This window comes from Ornithorhynchus anatinus, chromosome 1 (assembly GCF_004115215.2).
Source record: "Ornithorhynchus anatinus isolate Pmale09 chromosome 1, mOrnAna1.pri.v4, whole genome shotgun sequence".
Taxonomy (NCBI): Eukaryota; Metazoa; Chordata; class Mammalia; order Monotremata; family Ornithorhynchidae; genus Ornithorhynchus; species Ornithorhynchus anatinus.
Window position 1 is genome coordinate 179,783,852 of NC_041728.1, and position 24,380 is coordinate 179,808,231.

The following is a 24,380-nucleotide window of genomic DNA, read 5'->3' on the forward strand; positions in this document are numbered from 1 at the left end:
TCTCCCTCCCATCCTCTCCCCTTTTCTCCTCCCTCTTGCCTCCTCTGTCTCGCCCCCTCCCTCCCTTTCTGTCTTCCCCTCTCTCCCCCTCCCTTTCTCTCCCCTTCCAATCCCTTCTTCTCCCTCTCCCTCTCTCCCCCCACTCCATCCTCAGGGCTCAAGGCTGAGGCCATCTCCCCTCAGACTTCTCCAGTCTCCAGGCATCCCCCCCTCCCTGTGTTCCTTCGCAAGCCATTGGAGTGGGACAAGGTGCTGGCATGCAGGAGGCTGTGAATGCCCCCCGGGGCGGGTTACCGAGCTTCCGGGGCCGGGTTACCTTTCTTGCTCTGCTGGAGGATGGTGGGCGGAGGGGACGCCACCTTGACCGCCAGCCCGTAGGCCCCGCGGAAGGAATGGCTGTCGCGGATGATGAAGGCGCCAGGCTCCTGGTCCTTGAGGAGCGTGATGGCTGCAGGGGAGGCCAGGGAGCCAAGAATTGGCATGTCAGTGACCCCCGGCCCACCTTCTGGTCTCAGGAGACTCGTGTGTGTGGCGGGGGGGGGGAGTGTGTGTGTGTGTAGGGAGGGTGAGAGGGCGGAAAGGGGAGATTAAGAGTCAGGGCTCCTGACTTCCGCTCCTTCCCTGGTTCTTCTAGGGAACGCAGAACCCAATCCCCTCCCTAGTTTCCCCATCTGTGAAATGGGTGAACCCAAACAGACTGGCTGCTTCCACCCCCAACTTCAAGTAGACTGGGGTGAGGGCTGGTCTTTCCGGGGGCTGAGTGATCTCTAGGAAAGAGACTCCACAGTTCTCTCTCCCTCCTTCCCTCCTCTCTTCCCGTTCAGTGTCGGGAAGTCCGTGCCGCCCCAGCTCTGAATCCCACCAGCTCCAGTGGGTGAGAAGGCAGTGAGGGTGATGTATCTGCGAAATGCTTCCACAGAGAGATGGAGAGGGGCCGGGGAAATGGAGAAAGCTTGACTTCTGGCTATGTTTTAGGCCCCAGTGATCCCAGTGGATTTGGAGTAAATTCTAGGTCCCAAATGTCCCGGTGGATTCTGGTTACTTTCTAGGTCCCAACCATCCCAGTGGCTTCCGGGTACATTCTCGGGTACCAACCAACCCAGTCCCCGGTGAAGGCGAAGGAGGGGCGGCACCCGGAGGCGGGTGGATGGCTCGGATGACCCCCGGTGGGGCCGCCACTCACCCTGCTCCCTGGTGATCTCGGGCTTGTACCAATACTTGGACGTGTCCTGGACAAACTTGACGTGGGCCCGGGTCTCGGGGCTGCTGTCTGAGGGGGCCGAAGGAGAGAAGAGGTCAGTCGGGCCTCTGACCCGGTCCAAGAAACACGGGACCGGTCATCTGAACCATCCCCCCGCCTCAAACCAGGCCAGGCTTAGACCACCCAAGAGTTGAAGTCCCTCTGGACTGTAAGCTCACTGTGGGTAATAATTATAATAATAATAATAATGTTGGAATTTGTTAAGCACTTACTATGTGCAGAGCACTGTTCTTAGCGCTGGGGGGGAACAAGGTGATCAGGTTGTCCCACGTGAGGCTCACAGTCTTAATTCCCATTTTACAGAGGAGGTAACTGAGGCACAGAGAAGTGAGGTGACTTGCCCACAGTCACACAGCTGACAAGTGGCAGAGCCGGGATTCGACCCCACGACCTCCCAAGCCCGGACTCTTTCCGCTGAGCCACGCTGCTTCTCTGGGAACGTGTCCACCAACTCTGTTGGACTGTACCCTCCCGAGAGCTTACAACAGTGCTCTGCACCCGGGAGGCGCTTAATGAATACCACTGACCGACTGAGAAGTCTTTCCTGGCTTCTGCTTCTCCAAAACAAGGAGCTTCCCCTCCCCCGCTGTCCTCATTTCTGCATGTCACACCCGCTCCGGTCAGGAAGTCCTTTCTGTTATCTAACCCAAATCTCTCCTGCTGCAGCATCTCTTGTTCTCCTGCTCACTAGGGCCTTGAAGGCTGTTATTCAATCCCGTCGGTCCTCCCCAGGCTCAATCAATAAACCCCTCAGCTGTCCCTTCTAGGTCTGATAAATCCCTGTTCTCCCTCCGGTTTAGGCTGGGAGCCTGGGTCTGACCTGATTAAGACCGTGAGCCCCAGGTGGAACAGAGACTGGGTCTAGCCCGATTTGCCTGTATCCGCCCCAGCGCTTAGTACAGTGCCTGGCACATAAGAAGTGCTTAACAAATACCAGAATTATTATTATTATCCATCCCAGCACTAAACAGTACTTGACACACAGCGAGTATTTCACATACTAATAAATGTTAGTTAATACTTTAATACATTAATATACTTTTATATCAATATTATACTTTTAATTTATTAGTAAGTAATTTATACGTTTGATACATTAATAGTACAATGTAACATTAATAATTATAATATTAATGATTATGATACTTGTAAAGCGCTTTCCATGTGCCAAGCACTGGGGTAGATACAAGTTAATCAGGTTGGCTATAGTCCCGGTCCCCCATGGGGCTCACACTCTTAATCCCCATTTTAAAGATGAGGGAACTGAGGCTGAGAGAAGTGAAGTGACTTGCCCAAGGTCACACAGCAGACATGTGGCGAGCCAGGATTAGAACCCAGGTCCTTCGGACTCCGTGGCTCGGGCTCAGTCCACTGAGCCATGCCGCTGTCTGTCCACCCCTCTAGACTGTAAGATCGCCGTGGGCAGAGAACGTAACTACCAACTCTGTCCTAAATGTTTAGTGCAGTGCTCTGCACACGATAAATGCTCAAGGATTAACATTGATCGATTCACAGATGCAGAGCACGGGCTTTGGAGTCAGGGCTCATGAGTTCGAATCCCAGCTCTGCCACTTGGCTGTGTGACTGTGGGCAAGTCACTTAACTTCTCTGTGCCTCAGTTCCCTCATCTGTAAAATGGGGATTAAGACTGTGAGCCCCACGTGGGACAACCTGATTCCCCTATGTCTACCCCAGCGCTTAGAACAGTGCTCGGCACATAGTAAGCGCTTAACAAATACCAACATTATTATTATTATTTTCTAATGATGATTATTGTTATTCTCGGCATCATCATTATCTAACAAAGGCTTGCCAACAGGCTCAATCCACTAGGCTGAGGAGGAGAATTTGGAGGAGTCGGGCGGGGCTGGGAGTGGATTACCTGTCATTGAGAATTTGAAGAATTCGGGCAGGGAACGGGGTGGCGTTATGAATGGGGCAAGGGGACGAATATCTGTAATTCATTTTTTATATTAATGTCTGCCTCTCCCCCTCTAGACTGCAAAGTCGTTGTCGTCAGAGAATGTGACCGTTTAATGTTGTATCGTACTCTCCCAAGTGCTTAGTAGAGTGCTCTGCACACGGCAAGTGCTCAATAAACACGCTTGAATGCAGAGAAGCAGCGTGGCTCAGTGGAAAGAGCCCGGGCTTGGGAGTCAGAGGTCGTGGGTTCAAATTCCCACTCAGCTGCTTGTCAGCTGTATGACTTTGGGCAAGTCATTTAACTTCTCTGTGCCTCAGGTACCTCATCTATGAAATGAGGATTAAGACTGTGAGCCCCACATGGGAAAACCTGATGACCTTGTATCCCCTCCAGCACTTAGAGCGGTGCTTTGCACACAGTAAGCACTTAACAAATGTCATTCTTATTATTATTTTTATTAATGAATGAATACCTGACAAGGAGAACTTGGAGAATTGAGGCTGGGACTCGGGGGCGGGGTTATGGATGGGACAGGGATCGAATACCTGTCATTTATATTATTATATTAATGTCTGTCTCCCCCTCTTCTCGACTGCAAACTGGTTGTGGGCAGAGAATGTTTATTGTTCTATTGTACACTCCCTAGTGCTTAATACAGTGCTCTGCACACGGTAAGCTCTCAGAGTGGCTTAGTGGAAAGAGTCCGGGCTTGAGAATCAGAGATCGTGGGTTCTAATCCCGGCTCTGCCACTTGCCTGCTGTGTGACCTTGCGTAAGTCACTTAACTTCTCTGCTTAACTTCTCTGTGCCTCAGTTCCCTCATCTATAAAATGGGGAGGAAGACTGTGAGCCCCACCCGGGACAACCTGCTTACCTTGTATCTACCCCAGCTCTTAGAACAGTGCTTGGCACATAGTAAGCACTTAACAAACACTATAATTATTATTATCATTATTACTATTAATAGTAAAGGCAATTGAATGAATGAACACTTGTCATGGAGAACTTGGAGAATTCAGGCTGGGACTCGGGGCAGGTTATGGACGGGACCATTCATTCATTCAATAGTATTTATTGAGCGCTTACTATGTGCAGAGCACTGTACTAAGCACTTGGAATGAACAAGTCGGCAACAGATAGACAGTCCCTGCCGTTTGACGGGCTTACAGTCTAGGGACTGATCACCCCACATGGAGAACTTGGAGAATGATGATGATGATGACGATGGTATCCCTTAAGTGCTTACTGTGTGTCAAGCACCGTTCTAAGCACTAAGGTGGTTACAAGCTAATCGGGTTAGATACAGTCCCTGCCCTACATGGAGCTCACAGACTTAATCCCCATTTTCCAGTTGAGGTAACTGAGGCGAAGAGAAGTCAAAGACTTGCCCAAGGTCACACAACAGACACGTGGCAGAGTCAGGATTAGAACCCATGTCTTTCTGACTCCCAGGCCTGTGCTCTCTCGACTTGGCCGTGCTGCTTCTCTAAGTCGGGGAGGGCGTTGAGGGTGGTGTTATGGGTGGGACCAGGGGCAGGGACCGGGCCGGGCAGCTTACCTGGCATGGAGATCTTGGAGAAGTCGGGCAGGGTGTGGGAGAAGGAGACGCCGGGGCTGGCGCGGCAGGGGCTGGAGAGGCCGCTGGACACGGGCGAGGAGGAGGCCTTGCCGTTGACCGTGGCGTAGCTGGACAGGCCTCCGACCCGCTCCCCCACCGACATCCTGCGCTTCTCGGGCCCGGCGGGCAAGGGGCTCCCCGCCCTGAGGGAGGCCGCCGGCGGCTCCGGGGAGGAGGACGCGGAGCTGGGGGGACCGGCCGGGGACACCGGCGGGAAGGACGGGGTGGACGGCCCACGCTGGCCCGAGCCGCTGCTCTGGCGGGACAGGGTGGGCCGCCGGTCCTCAGGGGTAGCGGGCCGGGCCAGACGGTCGGGGGACGCCAGGGGGCGGCGGGTGAGGCCCGGGCTGGCCGGGGTGTTGGTGCCCACGGTCCGGCGCAGCGTGTGAGGGCTCCCGGGCAGCACGTGGACCCCGGCCACGCTGACCTGGGCCCGGGCCCGGTCGTCGGGGGTCGGGCTGACGGCGGGGCTGGGCGGCGGCGAGGCGCAGGGGGCCGCGGGCTCGGGGGGGCCCCAGCCGGGAGAACCGAGGCTCGGCTCGCTGAGCGAGGCCCGGGCCGGGGGGAGCGGGCCCGGGCTGCCGCCGCCCACGCCGCCGAGGCTGCTGGCCCCCAACGGGAAGCTTCCCAACGACGGCCTGTGGAAAGACGGAGGGGGTGGGGGTCGTGAGGGGGAGAGGAACCGGGCCTTCTGCTCTGAGGGGAGCACGGGGGGGCAGTGGGGGTGAAGTGTCAGGGCCTGCTGGTCCGTGGGGGACATGGCGGAGCAGGGGAGAGGGGTCAAGTCCTCCTGGTCCATGGCGGGCACGAGGGGAGCGGGAGAAAGCTGTCAAGGCCTCCTGGCCCATGGGACCAGGGGAGGACTAGGGAAGAGGTGTCAGGGCCCACTGGTCAGCGGGGACACCGGAAGAGCAGGGGAGAGGTATTAGGGCCTCCTGGTCAGTGAGGGACATGAGGGAGCGGGGGGAGAAGTGTCAGGGTCTCCTGGCCTGTGGGGGACACTGGGGGAGCGGGGGAGAGGTGTCAGGGCCTGCTGGGCTGTGGGAGGCATGGCGGGGCATGGAGTAGGGGTGTCACGGCCTCCTGGTCCATGGGTGGGGGGCATAAAGGGAGAGGAGGGAAGTGTCAGGGCCCGTTGGTCTGTGAGGGGACGGGAGAGCTGAGGAGAGATGTCAAGGCCTCTTGGGCTTTGGGGGGGCAAAGGGGCCTTGGGGATGAGGTAACAGGGTCTGCTGATCCGTGGGGGGCATGTGGGGAACGGGGGAGAGGTGTCAAGGCCTCCTGATCCGTGGGGGGGCACGGAGGGACCAGGGGAGAGAGGTCAGGGCCTGCTGGTCAGTCAGGGACACCAGAGGAGCAGTACTTACGTATATAAGTACATATCTATAACTCGACTTATTTCTACTGATGCCTGCTTACTTGTTTTGATGTCTGTCTTCCCCCCTCTAGATTTTGAGCCCTCTGTGGGCAAGGATTGCCTCTCTTTATTGCGTTATTGTACTTTCCAAGCACTTAGTACAGTGCTCTGCACAGAGTAAGTGCTCAATAAATGTGATTGACTGAATGAATGAATGAATGAGCGGGAGAGGTGTTAGGGCCTACTGGTCCATGGCGGATACGAGGGGCTATGGGGGAGAGGTGTCAGAGCCCCTTGGTCCGTGGTGAGCACGGAGCCCAAGGGGACGAGAGGTTTCAGGGCCTCCTCATCCCGCCGCCCAGGCCGCGGAGGGATCCAAGGCATGAGGGAGGGTGGGAGCGGAGGCTTTTCCCCCCGACCTGGTCCTGACAGGAGTGGGGAGGAGGAGGGAGGAGAGGAGAGGTAAGCGGAGCGGGGGGAAAACGGAGAAGGTGAGGAAGGATGGGGAAGGGTAGGAGGGAGTGGAAAGAGGGGAAAAGGGAAGGTGATGTGGGGGGAAAACTGTGAGGGGGAGGAGGAGGAGGGGAAGAGTGGGAAGGGGGAGGAGGGAAAAAGGAGAGGAGGAAGGAAAAGAAGAGGGAGAGGAGGGAGTTGGGGGGGAGGTTGCGGGAGGGGAGAGGGGGCACGCACCCGACGGGGCCGGAAGTGGAGACCAAGTCGGTCCAGGGCCAGCTGGGACTCGGAGCCACAGATGGGGTCTGCGGGCCTGGGGGTCTGAAGAAGAAAGGGAAGCAATCAGATTCCCTATAATAAGAAAAACACAGTAATAATAATAATACATAATAAAATATATATATGCACGCACACAAATACAAGGGGAAGTTTCAGCGGGGCAGAAATAGCCCCCCACCCCGCCTCCTGCAAAAGGCAGACCAGGCCCCCCACCCTCACCCCACTCCTACACCACCCAACAATGCAACAGCAGGAGGGGCAATTATTCATTCATTCATTCAATCGCATTTATTGAGCACTTACCGTGTGCAAAACATTGAACTAAGAGCTTGGAAGTGGACAGTATAACACCAACAGACACATTCCCTGCCTACAAAGAGCTCCCAATCTATTACTCCGCACGCTGTTACTATAGACAACACCGCTGTCCTTTCAGCCTCTCGAGCCTGCCACCCACATATTAAATCCATCACCACAGCTCGTCGGTTCTGACTTCACGACATCGCTAGCATCCGCCCTTTCTTGTCCATTCAAACGGCCACTACGCTGATCCAAGCACTGATTCTATCCTGCTTTTATGACCGCATCAGCCTCCTTGCTGACCTCCCTGCCTCCTGTCTCTCCCCACTCCAGGCCGTACTTCACTCTACTGCCCGGAACATTTGTTTTTTTTACAAACTTGTTCAGTGCATGTCTCCCTACTCCTCAAGAGCCTCCAGTGGTTGCCCATCCACCTCCACATCCAACAGAAAGTCCTCACCGTCGGCTTTAAAACCGTCCATCCCCTCGTCCCCTCCGACGTCATCTGGCTACTCTCCTACTCCAACGCAGCCCGCCCACTTCGCTCCTCTAATGCCAACCTCACTGTCCCTCCATCTCGTCTCTCTCTCCACCCACCCCTTGCCCCGACCTCCCACCCCTCTGGAACTCCCACCCCCTCCACCTCTAGAAGACCCCTGCTCTCCTCATCTTCACAGCCCTCCTGAAATCACACCTCCTCCATCAATAAATCAAGCAGCGGTATTTATTGAGCGCTTACTATGTGCAGAGCACTGTACTAAGTGCTTCGGAGGGTACGAGACTGTAAGTTCAAGACTGTATCTCACTGTGGGCAGGGAATGTGTCTGTTATATTGTTGTGTTGTACTCTCCCAGGCGCTCAGTACAGTGTCCAGCACTCAGTAAGCGCTCGATAAACGATCGATTGATCACAATAATCAAGCAGTATGAGAACCAGCGTGGCCTAGTGGCAAGAGCCCAAGCTTGGGGGTCAGAGGATGTGGGTTCGAATTCTCACATCTGCCACTTGTCTGATATGCAACCTTGGGCAAGTCACTTAACTTCTCTGTGCTTCATTCATTCATTCATTCATTCGATCCTACTAATTGAGCACTTACTGTGTGCAGAGCCCTATACTAAGCGCTTGGGAAGTACAATTCGGCCAAAGATAGAGACCATCCCTGAGAGCCAACATTGGGCTCACAGACTAGAAGGGGCAGATAGATAACAAAACAAGTAGACAGGCAGTTCCCTCATCTGTAAAATGGGGATGAAGACTGTGAGCCCCATGGGGGACAACCTGATTACCTTGTTCCTACCCCAGTGCTTAGAATGGTGCTTCGCACATAGTAAGCGCTTAACAAATACCATTATTATTATTATTATTATTATATTAATTTGAGATTATTAAATTATATTATAATTATCATTATTACTAATGCAATACTAAAGAATGAGAAGACACATTCCCCCTGCCCGTAGAGGTTTTCCCTGATTAATCTGTCATTTCCTTTCCCTATCACCTCCCTCCGGCCACGTCAATCTTCCAAGTCACCTGCGCATTTAAGGACTCAACTCCAAGTCCCCTGTTACGCTTCTGTTCAAATCTTTTACTGTGCCCTTCCCTCTTATCTGTAACTTACTTTAGTGTCTAATAACAATAACGATGCTGATGGTATTTGTTAAGCGCTTACTATGTGCTGTTCTAAGCGTCTACCTCCCCCCTTAGCTCCTCTAGCACAGGGATCATGCCTACCAACTCTGTTCTATCGTATTCTCCTAAGCATTTAGTAATAAAAATAATTATAATTGTGGTTTTGGTTGAGTGCTTAATACGTGCCAGGCGCTGTACTAAGCGCTGGGGTAAATACTAGGTAATCGAGTTGGACCCTGTCCCACAGAGGGCTCCGAACCCCCAATTTGCAGATGAGGAAACTGAGGCCCAGAGAAGTGAAGTGACTTACTCAAGGTCACACAGCAGACAAGGGGTGGAGTTGGGATTAGAACCCCTGACTTTCTGACTCCCAGGCCCGGACCTGTCCCACCTGGGGCTCACGGTCTTAATCTCCATTTTCCAGATGAGGTGCCTGAGACCCAGAGAAGTGAAGTGACTTTATAATAATACTAATAATTTTCATATTTGTTAAGTGTTTACTATGTGCCAGGCACTGTTCTAAGCGCTGGAGTGTTTACAAACAAATCGGTTGGGGCACAGTCCATGTCCCTTACGGGGTTCACAGTCTTAATCACCATTTTACAACTGTGGGAACTGAAGGTACAGAGAAGTCAAGTGACTTGCCCAAGGTCACACAGCAGCCAGGGAGATTAGAACCCAGGTCCTCCTGCCTCCCAGGCCCGGGTTCTTTCCTCTAGGCCATGCGGCTTGCCATAGAGCTGTATTCGGCTTGCTTATATACCCCTTTTACCAACCGAGCAAAGACTAATGCGGTAGAATTTCAGAAATAGTGATTAAATCGCCACCCCATCAGGTATTTCTAGCCTGGAAGCGCAATTGCAAATTCTCTGCCGATTACCTCCGACTGGCCCAAGGTCACCTAACAGACAAGTGGCGGGTCCGGGATTAGAACCCAGGTCCTTCAGACGCCCAGACCCGGGCTCTAGCCACCAGGCCCAGCTGCTTCTACCATGCCCTTGGGTGAGTACGACTCAAAAATATAACCGGCGCATTCCTTGTCCTCCCTCCCTCCCAGCCTCTCAGCCAGTCAGTCAAAAGAATTTCTTGAGCGCTTACTGTACTAAGCGCTTGGGAGATACAACAAAAAAAGTACAACAATGTGCACAACAAAACGTACAACAACAATGTACAACAACAATTCTGTTGCCCGAATTGTACATCCCAAGCACTCAGTACAGTACTCTGCACATAGTAAGTGCTCGGTAAATACTACTGAATGAAAAAAATATAACAGACACATTCCCTGCCTATCCTCCCTCCCGGTTCCTCAGACAGTCAGTCAGTGGTATCTACTGAGCGCTGACCATCCGCAGAGCACTGTACTAAGCGCTTGGGAGAGTACAATAAAACAATGTAACAGACACATCCCCTGCCTATCTTCCCTCCCGGTTCCTCAGACAGTCAGTCAGTGGTATCTACTGAGCGCTTACCTTCTGCAGAGCACTGTACTAAGCGCTTGGGAGAGGACGACAGAACAATTTGGCAGACACATTCCCTGCCTATCCTCCCTCCCGGTTCCTCAGACAGTCAGTCAGTGGTATCTACCGAGCGCTTATCATCTGCAGAGCACTGTACTAAACGCTTGGGAGAGGACGACAGAACAATCTAGCAGACACGTTCTCTGCCCTCAAAGAGCTTATAGTCTAGAGGGGGAGACAGACGTTGATAGAAATAAATTGTGGTTATGGACTTAGGTGCTGCTTTTACTAAGCGCTTGGGTGAAGCAGCATGGCATATGGCTACAGCCCAGGACTAGGAGTCAGAAGGACCCGGGTTCTAATCCAGATCCTCCACATTCCTGCTGTGTGACCGAGGGCAAGTCACTTCACTTCTCTGGGCCTCAGTTCCCTCATCTGTAGAATGGGGTTTGAGACTGCGAGCCCCACGTGGGACAGGGACTGTGTCCAACCGGACTTCCTTGGATCTCCCCAGTGCTTAGTACAGTGCCTGGCACATAGTAAGCGCTTAACAAATGCCATAATTATCATTATATACATATGTATATATACATGTACATATACGTAGCAGCACATAGCAGCACATGTAGAAGCAGCATGGCGTTGCGGCTAGAGCCGGAGCCTGGGAATCGGAAGGTCATGGGTTCTAATTCTGATCTGCCACTTGACTCCTTTGTGACCTTGGGCAAGTCACTTCACTTCTCTGGGCGTCCGTGACTTTATCTATAATTCTATAAATCTATTTATTCATTTATATTGATGTTACCGATGCCTGTTTGTTTTGTTGTCTGTCTCTCCCCTACTAGACTGTGAGCCCATTGCTGGGTAGAGATTGTCTCTACTTGTTGTTGAATTGTACCTTCCAAGCGCTTAGCACAGTGCTCTGCACAAAGTAAGCACCCAATAAACATGACTGAATGAATCTGTAAAATGGGGATTGAGGCTGTGAGCCCCATGTAGAACTTGGACTGTGTCCAGTCTGATTTGCTTGGGTCCACCCCAGTGCTCAGTACAGTGCCTGGCACATAGTAAGCACTTAACAGATACCATCATCATCGTTATTATTATTATTATATAGACACAACACATTTCCAGGCCGCGGCGAGCGTCCCACCGGGATCCGTAGAGTGGGGATTGAAACTGTGAGCCCCATGTGGGACGGGGACTGTGACCAGCCCGATTTGCTTGGATCCACCCCAGCGCTAAGTACAGTGCCTGGCACATAGTAAGCACTTAACAAATACCATTATTATTATTATCATTATATACACACAACACATTTCCAGGCCACGACGAGCATCCCACCGGAATCTGTCAAAATGGGGATTGAGACTGTGAGCCCCACGTGGGACAGGGACTGTGTCCAATCCGATTTGCTTGGGTCCACCCTAGCGCTTAGTACAGTGCCTGGCACAGAGTAAGCACTTAACAGATACCATTATTATGATTATCATTATATAGGCACAGCGCATTTCCGGGCCACGACGAGCGTCCCGTCGGAATCTGTAAAAACGGGGAGTGAGACCGTGTCCAATCCGATTTGCTTGGGTCCCCCCCATCGCTCTGTGACAAAAACGTGGGACAGGGACTGTGTCCAATCCGATTGGCTTGGGTCCCCCCCATCGCTTAGCTCAGTGCCTGGCACATAGTAAGCAAATACCATCATCATAATTATTATCATCATTATATAGGCACCACGCATTTCCGGGCCACGACGGGCGTCCCATCGGAATCCGTAAAAATGGGGATTGAGACTGTGAGCCCCACGTGGGACAGGGACTGTGTCTAATCCGATATGCTTGGGTCCCCCCCGGCACTTAGCTCAGTGCCTGGCACATAGTAAGCACTTAACACATACCATCATCATCATTATCATCATTTGATAGACATAACACATTCCCGGGCCACGACAAGCGTCCCACCGGTGGCCGCCGCCCCTTTCCCGTGGCGTCCCCCACTCTCCCCTCCCGGGGGTCCCCCTCACCTGTCCGGGCCGAGGACGGGGCTGCTGGTGGACAGGGGCCCGGGCGGGGAGAAGGAGCCGCCCCAACCCCCGTTCCTCAGGGGCGACTCGGAGCCGTAGGCCCGGCCGACCTGGGGGTGCGGGCTCCTCGACTTGGGCTCCGGGGCTCCGGCCGCCGCCGTCTTCGCCACCGACTCCACGTAGCTCCTGGGCTCTGCCGGACGGACAAGGGGAGGCAGAGGGAGAGACGTCAGGCCGGGCCCCGGACACGGCGCGACAGGCCGGCCCGCTCTCGGTCGATCCATCCATCCATTCATTCGACAGTATTTATTGAGCACTTACTATGTGCAGGAAACTGTACTAAGCGCTTGGAATGGACAAATCGGTAACAGATAGAGACAGTCCCTGCCCTTTGACGGGCTTACAGTCTAATCATCAGTTGTATTTATTGAGCACTTACTGCCAGTCCGTCGAGCGTATTTATTGAGCGCTTACTGGGTGTGGAATGCTGGACTGAGGGCTCGGGTGGGCACGCTATTCATTCATTCATTCATTCAATCAATCGTATTTGTTGAGCGCTTCCTGGGTGCCGAGCACTGTACTAAGCGCTTGGAAAGTACGACCCAGCAATAGAGACAGGACAAGAAACAGATACATTCCTTGCCCACAGTGAGTTTACTGGCTGGGGGGGGAGACAGATATTAATATAAATTATTCATTCGATCGTATTTACTGAGCACTTACAGGGTGCAGAGCACTCTACTAAGCGCTTGGGATAGGACAGAACAGCAATGAACAGACACATTCCCCGCGTTACTGTGTTATATTGTACTCCCCCAAGCACTTAGGAGGATGCTCTGCAAACGGTAAGCGCTCAATAAATACTACCGACTGACTGACTGTACAGCGCTCGGCACACAGTAAGCGCTCAGCATGGCTTAGTGGAAAGAGCCCGGGCTTGGGAGTTAGAGGTCGTGGGTTCTAATCCTGGCTCTGCCACTTGTCAGCCGTGTGACTTTGAGCAAGTCTCTTAACTTCTCTGTGCCTCAGTTACCTCATCTGTAAAATGGGGGTTGAGACTGTGAGTCCCACATGGGATAATCTGATAACCAGAGCTTAGAACATGTTTGGAACATAGTAAGCGTTTAACAAATACCATTATTATTATTAATAATAAATATGAATGAATGACGAGCACTGTACTAAGTGCTTGGGAGAGTACAATATAAGAATAAACAGACACATTACCCACCCACAATGAGTTTACAGTCTACAGTCTATAGGGAAGCAGCATGGAGTAGTGGACAGAGCCTGGCCCTGGGAGTCAGGAAGTCATGAGTTCTAATCCCGGCTCCACCACTTGTCTCCTCTGTGACCTTAAGAACTTCACTTCTCTGGGCCTCAGTTCCCTCATCTGGAAAATGGGGTTTGAGGCCGTGAGCCCCACATGGGACAGGGGCTATGTTCAACCTGATTTGCTTGTAACCACCCCAGCGCTTAGTAGAGTGTCTGGCACGTAGTAAGCATTTAACAAATAATACTAATAATAATACTGTTGGTATTTGTCAGCTGTGTGACTGTGGGCAAATCACTTCACTTCTCTGTGCCTCAGTTACCTCATCTGTAAAATGGGGATTAACTGGGAGCCTCACATGGGACAACCTGATTCCCCTGTATCTCCCCCAGCACTTAGAACGGTGCTCTGCACATAGTAAGCGCTTAACAAATACCAACATTATTATTATTATTATTATTAAGCACTTACTAAGTGCCAAGCATTGCTCTAAGCGCTGGGGTAGGCACAAGGTAATTGGGTTGTCCCACGTGAAACTCCCAGTCTTCAAGAGAAGCAGCGTGGCTTAGTGGAAAGAGCCCGGGCTTGGGAGTCAGAGGTCATGAGTTCGAACCCCAGCTCTGCCACTTGTCAGCTGTGTGACTGTGGGCAAGTCACTTCACTTCTCTGGGCCTCAGTTCCCTCATCTGTAAAATGGGGATTAACTGTGAGCCTCACGTGGGACAACCTGATCCTTCATATCCAACAATCCACCATGCCCCCGCCCTGCTCTGGACCCGGTGGGTTCGGGGGAGCTGGGGATGACCCCCCACTCCACGGCCCGGCCGGCTCTCCTGGGCTCAGAGAGGTCTCGGAGGCCGGGCAGAGGTGGGGCGTGGGCACGGAGGGGCACGGGTCGGGGACAGGACAGGACAGGAGGGGGTGGGAAGAAGCGAACGGCCAGGCTGGGAAGGAAACCAGGGCCTCAGGGAGGGGAAGAGGAAAGGAGGCAGAGCTAAAGGGCAATCGCTTTCAATGACTCCTGGAAACATGCCACTTTTTAAGAAAATTCACAGAAGTTTTGTTTGGAAAGAGATTCAACCCCCAGTCTCTGGGCGGTCCCACTGCCCAACCTCCCTCTTTGTCGGTCCTTGGAAGGGTTCAAACCCCTCCCCGCCTCCCTCAGGCATTTGCCTGTATGGCCAGGAAGTTCTTCCGAGCATCTAATCTCAATCCCCCTTAATAATAATGGCATTTGTTAAGCGCTTATTACGAGCCAAGCACTGTTCTAAGCCCTGGGGGGGACACAAGGTAATCAGGTTGTCCCACGTGGGGCTCACAGTCTTCATCCCCATTTTCCGGATGAGGGAACTGAGGCCCAGAGGAGTGAAGTGACTTGCCCGAGGTCACCCAGAAGTGGTGGATCTGGAATTAGAACCCATGACCTTCTGACTCCCAGGCCGGTGCTCTATCCACTAAGCATGGTATTTGCTAAGCGCTTACTGAGTGCTAGGCACCGTACTGAGCGCTGAGATGGATACAAGCAAATCGGGTTGGTCACAGTCCCTGTCCCATGTGGGGCTCACTGCCTCAATCCCCATTTTGCAGATAAGGGAACTGAGGCCCAGAGAAGTGAAGTGACTCAACCAAGGCTACACAACAGACGAGTAGCAGAGCCAGGATTAGAACTCATGACCTTCTGACTCCCAACCTGTTCTCTAGGGTGTTTGAGGTTGGACAGGCCGGGCACTGCACCCAGCAGTTGCCCCTGGGCCACCCGAGCCCCCTTTTTCATGGCATTTGTTAAGCGCCTACTATAGAGAAGCAGTGTGGCACAGTGGAAAGAGCACGGGCTTTGGAGTCAGAGGTCATGGGTTCGAATCCCCGCTCTGCCACTTGTCAGCTGGGTGACTGTGGGCAAGTCACTTCACTTCTCTGGGCCTCAGTTCCCTCATCTGTAAATGGGGATGGAGATTGTGAGCCCTATGTGGGACAGGGACTGAGTCCAACCTGATTAGCTTGTATCCAGCCCAGTGCTCAGTACAGTGTGTGGTACATAGTAAGCGCTTAACAAATGCCATGAAAATGGGGGCTCGGGTGGCCCGGGGCAGCTGCTGGGTGCAGTGCCCGGAATGTCCAACCTCAAACACCCGAGGTTCTGAGGCTCAGCTACTTGTCTGCTGTGTAGCCTTGGGCAAATCACTTCACTTCTCTGGGCCTCGGTTCCCTCCTCTGTAAAATGGGGATGGAGACTGTGAGCCCCATGTGAGACAGGGACTGTGTCCAACCTGATTAGCTTGGATCCAGCCCAGCGCTTAGTACGGTGCCTGGTACATGATGATGATGTTGGTATTTGTTAAGCGCTTACTATGTGCAGAGCACTGTTCTAAGCGCTGGGCTAGACACAAGGGAATCAGGTTGTCCCACATAGGGCTCACAATCTCCATCCTCATTTTACAGATGAGGGAACTGAGGCCCAGAGAAGTGAAGTTACTCAACCAACGGCACGCAGCAGGCAAGTGACGCAGCTGAGATGAGAACCCAGGTCCTCCGACACCAGGGCCCGGACTCTTTCCATTGAGCCACGCACGTCCCCCACCCCCACCCCCTCCTGCTCGCTCCCTGCCCGCCACCATCACCGAGGCAGGGGCCGAGGTGGACAAAGGGTTTTGGGGCATCTGTGACGCGTGAACTTTTGCTCCTGGGTCTCTGCTTCTTGTCATGTCCTGCCTGGCATCCCTGATGGGAAATCTCATTCCAACTCCCGAACGAGGTAGCCGAGGAGAGAATCCCGCCCCTGCTGCCACGGCCTCAGCCTCAACTCGGCCTCGGTCACAACCTCAGGCTCAGCCACAGTCACCAACCCCCCCCATAAAATGGGCATTTAAGCTCTTACTATGTGCCAAGCACTGTACTAAGCACTTGGTGGATACAAGCAGATGGGGTTGGAAACGGTCCCTGTCCCACGTGGGGCTCACGTTCTCCATCCCCATTTTCCAGATGAGGGACCTGAGGCCCAGAGAAGTGAAGTGACTTGCCCAAGGTCACACAGCTGACAAGAGGTGGAGTTGGGAGTAGAACCCAGGATAATAATAGTAATAATAATAATAATAGTGATAATTGTGCCAGACACTGTACTAAGCACTGGGGTGGATACAAGCAAATCAGGTTAAACACAGTCCCTGTTCCACATGGGGCTCACACTCTTAATCCCCATTTTACAGATGAGGGAACTGAAGCCCAGAGAATAATAATAATGATGATGATAGTATTTGTTAAGCACTTAATATGTGCCAAGCACTATTCTAAGCACTAAACACTGTTCTAAGTGCTGAGCCTTTTTCTAAGTGCTGAAATGAAGTGACATGTCCAAGGTCACACAGCAGACACATGGCAGAGATGGGATGAGAACCCAGGTCCTTCTGACTCCCAGGGCCGTGCTCTATCCACTAGGCCACACCGCCCGGGCCTGCAGTGACCGGTCCCCCGGCCAAACTCCCCACTCCCCACGGCAAGGGGAGGGGCAGTGTGTTTCTGGCCCACGAGGCCCACGCCTGATACCCGAACCATCCACACTGACCGGTCCCAAGACCGGACCCTGTGGCTCTGCCGCTTCCTTACCTTCATAGATACCGACGGCCTCCTGCTCTCCATCTTCCTCTGATGAGGACGGAGAGCGGAAGGGGCCCGGACGCAGGAGGGAAAGGAAAGGGACAGGTGAGAGCAGGAGGAGGAAGAGGAGAAGGGGAGAGGAGAGGAAGTCAGGGGGAGGAGAGGAGAAGGGGAGAGAAGGGGAAGATGGGGAATGGAGGTGAGGGGAGAGGAAAGGAAGTCAGGGGGAGGAAGTCAGGGAGAGGAGGAGGAGAAGGGGAGAGAAGGGGAAGATGAGGGAGAGGAGAGGAAGTGATGGAGAGGAGAAGAAGAAGGGGAGAGGAGAAGCAGAGAAGAAGGGGAGAGGAGAGGAAGTCAGGGAGAGGGGGAGAAGGTTAGAGAAGGGGAAGATGGGGGAAAGAAGGGGAAGATGGGGGAGAGGAGAGGAAGTGAGGGAGAGGAGAAGAAGGGGAAAGGAGAGGAGGAGAAGAAGGGGAGAGGAGAGGAAGTCAGGGAGGGGAGAAAGGGAGAGAAGGGAAAGACATGGGAGAGGAAGTCAGGGAGAGAAAGAAGAAGGCGAGAGGAAGTCAGGGAGATAAGGAGGAGAACAGGAGAGAAGGGGAAGATAGGGGAAGAGGAGAGGAAGTCAGGGAGAGGAAGAAGGGAAGAGGAGAGGAAGTTAGAGAGGAGGAGAAGGAGAGAGGAGAGGAAGTCAGGGAGAGGAGGAAGGGGGGGAAAGGGGAGAAGACGTTGGGGAGAGAAGAAGGAGGATAGAGGAAGTGTGGGGGAGGGAAGAGGAGGAGAAGGGGGTGAGAGGAGAGGAAGGGAGAGAGAAAGAGAAAGATCTGTTAACACAGCATGCTTTTCTACAATGGCCAAAAAGCAAGAGCAGAGTGAGGAGAGTGGGAAAAGGAATCAAGAGAGGAGGGGGTAAGGTCCAACCACAGGACTTCTGGATGCCCCCCTCCCCCCGGCCCTTAATCCCACCACTGCCCCGTCGTGCTGGGCCCGCTGGTGGGTGAGAAGCCAGGTGGGGGCGGGCTATGGGCCCCCGGGACCGGATCAGTCATCTCTGGGCTCATCCAAGCCCCCAATCCCTCAACCCCACCCGGCCCCAGGGCTTGGCTGGAATTTCTGCTCATCTCTCAGGAGGCCTGCCTGCTGTTCACCCATCTCCCACCTCCATTCCCGGAGGGTGGAGGAGGCGGAGGGGAGGAGGAAGAGGAAGATGGGGTAGGAAGTAGATGGGGAGAAGGAAGAAGAGGAGGGATAAGGGAATATGCTAGGGAGGAGGTAGCAGAGAAAAGGGAAGAGGAAAGAGGGGAGAAGAGGAGGAAGGAGAGGAGAGGAGGAAGAGGAGGGAGAAGAGAGGGAGAGGTGGGGCGCAAGAAGAGAAAGGAGGTAGGAGAACTTGAACAACAGCTTGAAGAACACAACCGACCGGAGCTTTGAGGCTACAGTGTGGCCTCAGGAAACTTCTCCAGATGATTCATTCTATTCTATTTACATTCTATTCTATTTATTTACGTTGATGCTATTGATGCCTGTCCACTTGCCTTGTTTTGTTGTCTGTCCCGCCCCCCGCCGGACTGTGAGCCCATTGGGTAGGGATTGTCTCTATTTGTTGCTGAATTGTACCTTCCAAGCACTTAGAACAGTGCTCTGCACACAGTAAGCTCTCAATAAGTGCAACTGAATGAATGAATGAATTAATTAATTAATTAATGATGGGCAGTTGGGAGGTGAGTGATTGCCCAATGTTAGAGGATTTATTGACAGTTGGTTGGAATCTGTGGGGGGAGATTTGGGGAGTGATTGACAGGTGGATGGGAGCTGTTTAATGGGTGGTTGGGGGATGTCTGCTGGGTGGATGGAAATTTTATGTCGAGTTCTCCAGTGCTCAATACAGTTCTGGGCATGAAGTAAGTGCTTAACAAATACCATAATTATTATTATTAGCATTATTATTGTGTGCCAGGCTCTGTGCTAAGCACTGGGCTAGATACAAGCTAATCAGATTGGACCCAGGTCCCTGTCTCACAAGGGGCTCCCAGTCTTAATCCCCACTTTACAGATGAGGGAACTGAGGCCCAGAGAAGTGAAACGACTTGCCCAATATCACCCAGGAGGCGAGTGTAATGGAGCCGGGAATAGGACCCAGGTCCTCTGACTTCCAGGCCTGTTGGCGGTGATTGATAGATGGTTTCGGGGTGTTTGATGGTTGGTTGGTGGTGATCGACAGGTGGTATGAGACATTTAACTTCCGTCTAGAAGGTGGGATTGGGTAGAGTGGGTTTGGGGGGGTCCTTTGGTGGGATTTGCTATTCTGAGCTGTTGCCCCTAATTTCTTCTCCCTACTTCCTACCCCGTGCTTAAAACATGACACTGAGCAAACCCCAGGGTTAGTCAGAGTTTCCCGTGACCCAACAGGCGGGCTGTCCCTGTGCCGTCACTCTTCACCACCTTGGGGTCTCAACCAGAGACACTTCCCCAGCCCCCAGCCCTGTGCCCCTCCACACCTCAGACCAAGATGCCTGGGGGGAGGTGGGGAGCCACCCTGAAGGACAAGGGGGATCTGTCACCACACACGTCTCCCACCCCCCTGCCCCTCGCCCAGTCAAGCAGGTCAGCGGTCAGCGGCGACCCCCCGCGAGCTCCTACCCCCACCCACCTCCCTTCCCCTCCCCATCCCCACGCGTGGGACGGCCGCCCCTCGGTCACTCACCTCCGGCGGGGTGCAGGAGCAGCTCGGCCGGGTTGTGCGGCTTCAGGCCCAGGGCCGACAACGGGGTCTTGGCCAGGCCCGGAGGGGAACGAACTCCTTGGGGGACGGGAGTGGGAGAGACAGTGGGATGAGGATGGGAGAGGAGGTCACAGGTGAAGATAACTAGTCCTAACCCAGAACCACGGGTCGGGCCGGGATGGGATGGCCCGGGGTAGGTGAGGTAGGGTGTGTGTTTTTATTTGTGTGTGTATTAGAGCACTGGCCTGGGAGTCACACGTCCACACACAGCCAGAGGAGGGAGGACTAAGGCCGGAGAGCGGCCACTGGGAGTTTCTGGCTGGGGGTGGTAGCCCCTCAAACCTTAGTTCGGAAAGTGGGTGGCCTCACGGGTTCTTTGCCAAGCGGTCTGGGCAGTGCCCTCAGTAAGACTGGCAGCGGCTCACCTTGCCCCCCTCCTACCTCACCTCGCTACTCTGCTACTCCAACCCAGCCCATACACTCTGCTCCTCTAATGCCAACCTTCTCGCTGGGCCTCCATCTCATCCATCTCGCCACCGACCCCTCGCCCACGTCCTGCCTCTGACCTGGAACGCCCTCCCTCCTCCCAACCGACGGACCATCACTCTCCCCACCTTCAGAGCCTTATTAAAAGCACATCTCCTCCAAGAGGCCTTCCCTGACTGAGACCCCTTTTCCTCTTCTCCCATTCCCTTCCGCGTCGCCCTGACTTGCTCCCTTTCTTCATCTCTCCTCCCAGCCCCACAGCACTAATGTCCATTTCTGTCATTTATTTATTTCTATTAATGTCTGTCTCCCTCTCTAGACTGTCAGCTTACTGTGGGCAGGGAATGTGTCTGTTATACTGTACTCTCCCAAGTGCTCTTTATACACTACGTGATCGGTAAATATGACTGAATGACTGACTAGCTTAGTACATTGCTCCGCTCACAGTAAGCACTCGATAAATAAGAATTACTGACTCAGTACAGTGCTCTTCACCCAGTAATCGCTCAGTAAGTACAATTATTTTAATGACTTAATACAGTGCTGTGCACACAGTAAGCACTCAATACATACTGTTTACTGACTGGCTTAGTACACTGCTCTGCACACAGCGCTCAATAGCATGGCTTAGCGGAAAGAACCCAGGCTTAGGAGTCAGAAGTCGTGGGTTCAAATCTCGGCTCAGCCACTTGTTAGCTGTGTAATTTTGGGCAAGTCACTTCACTTCTCAGGGCCTCAGTTCCCTCATCTGTAAAATGGGGATTAAAACTGTGATGCCCGTGTGGGACAACCTGATTACCTTGTATCTACCCCGGTGCTTAGAACAGTGCTTGGCACATAGTAAGCACTTACCAAATACCATCATAATTATTATTATTATTACGAATAAACACGATTGACTGACTGGCCTCAGTTCGGTGCTCCATCTCTTTCTCCTCTCTTGCCTCTGCCTCTCCTCCTCTCCATCTCTTCTCTCCCTTTCTCTCCTCTCCCTCCCTCCCTCACGCTCCTCTCCCTGCTCTCTCTCTTCCCCTTCTCTCTCCCTCTCTCTGTCTCTCTCTCTCCATCTCTCCCTTTCCCCTCTATTCTCTCCATCTCTCTCTCCTTCCTCTCTCCCCCTACCCTCTCTGTCTCTGTCTGTCTCTGTCTCTCCCTCTTTGTCTGTCTGTCTCTCTTTTCTCTGGAGAGACTGATCCATCTCCCTGACTCGGCATTATTCCCTCCAGAACAATCCAGGCCTGTCTCTGGGTGGAAAGGGCCGAGTGGGTGAGGCCAAGAGCACAGAGCCTCTGGCTTCTCGACGCCGTGGAGAGAATTCTCCGCATTCTCTGCCCCCTCCCTCCCTCTCTGCCTCCCCCCTTCTCCCTCCGCCTGGCGCGCCCAGCCCTGGACGTCGTGTTCTCTCGGGGTGCCCATAGTCGGTTCTGGGGTAAACAGCACCCACAGCAGAACCTCAGTCTGAGCAGGGGTATCCCACCCGTGTACCCCAAGACCCACTGAAGGGAGAAAGTGGATGGGGAGAAAGAGGAAGACTTTCAGCTCCTACCACCTTGACCCCTCCTACCTCACCTTGCTACTGCCCTACTCCAACCCAGCTCACACACCTCGCTCCTCTAATACCAATCTACTCACTCTGCCTCCATCTCGCCCCTCTCGCCACTGACCCCTGGCTCACGTCCTATCTCTGGCCTGGAAGGCCCTCCCTCCTCAAATCCCACAGACAATGACTCTCCCTGCCTTCAAAGCCTTCCTGAAGGTCCATCTCCTCCAAGAGGCCTTCCCTGACTAAGCCCCGCTTTTCCTCATCTCCCACTCGCTTCTGCATCGCCTGATTCACTCCCTTTATTCATCGTCCCTCCCAGCCCCGCACCACTTATGTCCATTGCTGTCATTTATTTCTATTCATGTCTGTCTCCCCTGCTATAGACTGTAAACTCACTGTAGGCAGGATTGTATCTCTTTATTGTTGTGTTGTAGTCTCCCAGGCGTGTAATACAGTGTTCTGCACACAATAAATGATACTGAGTGAATCCAGTGAGGGCAATGATCATTTCTACTAACTCTACGAGAAGCAGCATAGCTTAATGGATAGAGCAGGGCCCGGGAGTCAGAAGGACCTGGGTTCAAATCCCAGCACCACAACATGTCTGCTGTGTGACCTTGCGCAAGTCACTTCATTTCTCTGGGCCCATTAGCTAATCTGTAAAATGGGGATTAAGAGTGTGAGCCCCATGTGAGACAAGAACTGTGTCCCACCTGATTAACTTGTATCTATTCAAGTGCTTAGAATAGTGCTTGGCACACAGTAAGCACTTAACAAGTACTATTATTATTATTGTTATTATTCTCTCCCAAACACTTGGTACAGCGCCCTGCATAAAGTAGATTGCAAGTTCCTTGAGGGCAACGATCATTTATTATTATTATTATGGTATCCGTTTAGCGCTTACTATGTGCCGAGCACCGTTCGAAGCGCTGGAGTACATACAAGGTAATCGGACTGTCCCACGTGGGGCTCACAGTTTCAGTCCCCATTTTCCAGATGAGGTAACCGAGGCCCAGAGAAGCTAAAGCGGCCTTAACAGACGACAGATTTAGCAGTCAAGTGGCGGAGACAGGATTAGAACCCAGATCCTCTGACTCTCCAGCCCGGACTCTTTCCACTAAGCCACGCTGCTTCTCTATCCCTAACCACAACGAGGTCACAGTCTAGAGCCGGGGAGACAGACGTGAATAGAAATAAATACAATTACGGATATGGACATAAGTGGTGTGGGGCTGGGAGGGGGGATGATATCCTCACTGGATGACTGCATCGGCCTCCTCTCTGATCTCCCATCCTCCTGTCTCTCCCGCTCCAGTCTATTCTCCGCTCCGCTGCCCGGATTATCTTTCTACAGACACGCTCTGGGCACGTCACCCCCCTCCTCAAAAATCTCCAGCGCTGCCCATCAACCTCCATATCAAGCAAAAACTTCTCACTATTGGCTTTAAAGCCCCCCATCTCCTTGCCCCCTCCTACCTCACTGCCTTCTCTCCTTCTCCATCGCAGCCCGTACACTCCGCTCCTCTGCTGCCGCTAACCTCCTCACTGGACCTCATTCCCGCCTGTCCCGCCGTCCACCCCGGCCCATGTCCCGGAACGCCCTCCCTCCTCACCTCCGCCGAACTCACTCTCTTCCCCTCTTCAAAGCCCTACTGAGAGCTCACCTCCTCCAGGAGGCCTTCCCAGACTGAGCCCCTCTTTCCCTCTGCTCCTCCTCCCCTCCCCATCACCCCGACTCCCTCCCTCCGCTCTACCTCCCTCCCCGCCCCACAGCACTGCTGTGTATATGGACATATTATTGTTCTATTTATTTTATTTATCTCTGATTCTATTTACCTATTTTGATGGTAATGATGCCTGTCTATTCGTTTTGTTTTGCTGTCTGTCTCCCGTGAGCCCGTTGTTGGGTAGAGATTGTCAGGGACTGTCTCTATCTGTTGCCGACTTGTTCATTCCAAGTGCTTAGTACAGTGCTCTGCACATAGTAAGCGCTCAATAAATACTATTGAATGAATTGTCTCCCTTTGTTGCCAAATTGTACTTTCCAAGCACTTAGTACAGTGCTCTGCACACACAAAGCGCTCAATAAATACGATTGAATGCCTAAATGAATGAAGGGAGCACGTGGCGACGCAGAAGGGATGGGAGAAGAGGAAAGGAGGGGTTAGTCTGGGAAGGCCTCTTGGAGGAGATGGGCCTTCAATAAGACTGTGAAGTGGGGGAGAGTCTGTCTGGTGGATTATTCTATTGTTCTATTGTTCAACCGCTCTACTGGACCCTCCCGAGCGCTCAGTACAGCGATCTACACACAGTAAGCGCTCCGTAAATATGATTGACCGAGTGAAAGGTGTGAAAGGGAGGGAGCCGGTAAGGGGAGTGAAAGCGTCCTCTAGACGGTGAGCTCGCTGTGGGCAGGAATGTGACTGTTGTTATACCGTCCTCTCCCAAGCGCTTA

General features: G+C 53.1%; 1 protein-coding gene across 1 annotated transcript in view; it reads right to left on the bottom strand.

Annotated features, from left to right (window-relative positions):
* LOC100682128 (tensin-like) overlaps window positions 1-24,380 on the bottom strand; it is a gene marked incomplete at its 5' end in the record, with an annotated part of 70,122 nt that overhangs the window by 15,694 nt on the left and 30,048 nt on the right. Inside the window, 7 exons of the mRNA XM_029063038.1 lie at window positions 317-448; window positions 1,184-1,270; window positions 4,744-5,441; window positions 6,851-6,934; window positions 12,308-12,500; window positions 17,181-17,219; window positions 19,876-19,971. Of these exons, the coding sequence (XP_028918871.1) occupies window positions 317-448; window positions 1,184-1,270; window positions 4,744-5,441; window positions 6,851-6,934; window positions 12,308-12,500; window positions 17,181-17,219; window positions 19,876-19,971 (1,329 nt within the window). The remainder of the gene's footprint in view (window positions 1-316; window positions 449-1,183; window positions 1,271-4,743; window positions 5,442-6,850; window positions 6,935-12,307; window positions 12,501-17,180; window positions 17,220-19,875; window positions 19,972-24,380) is intronic.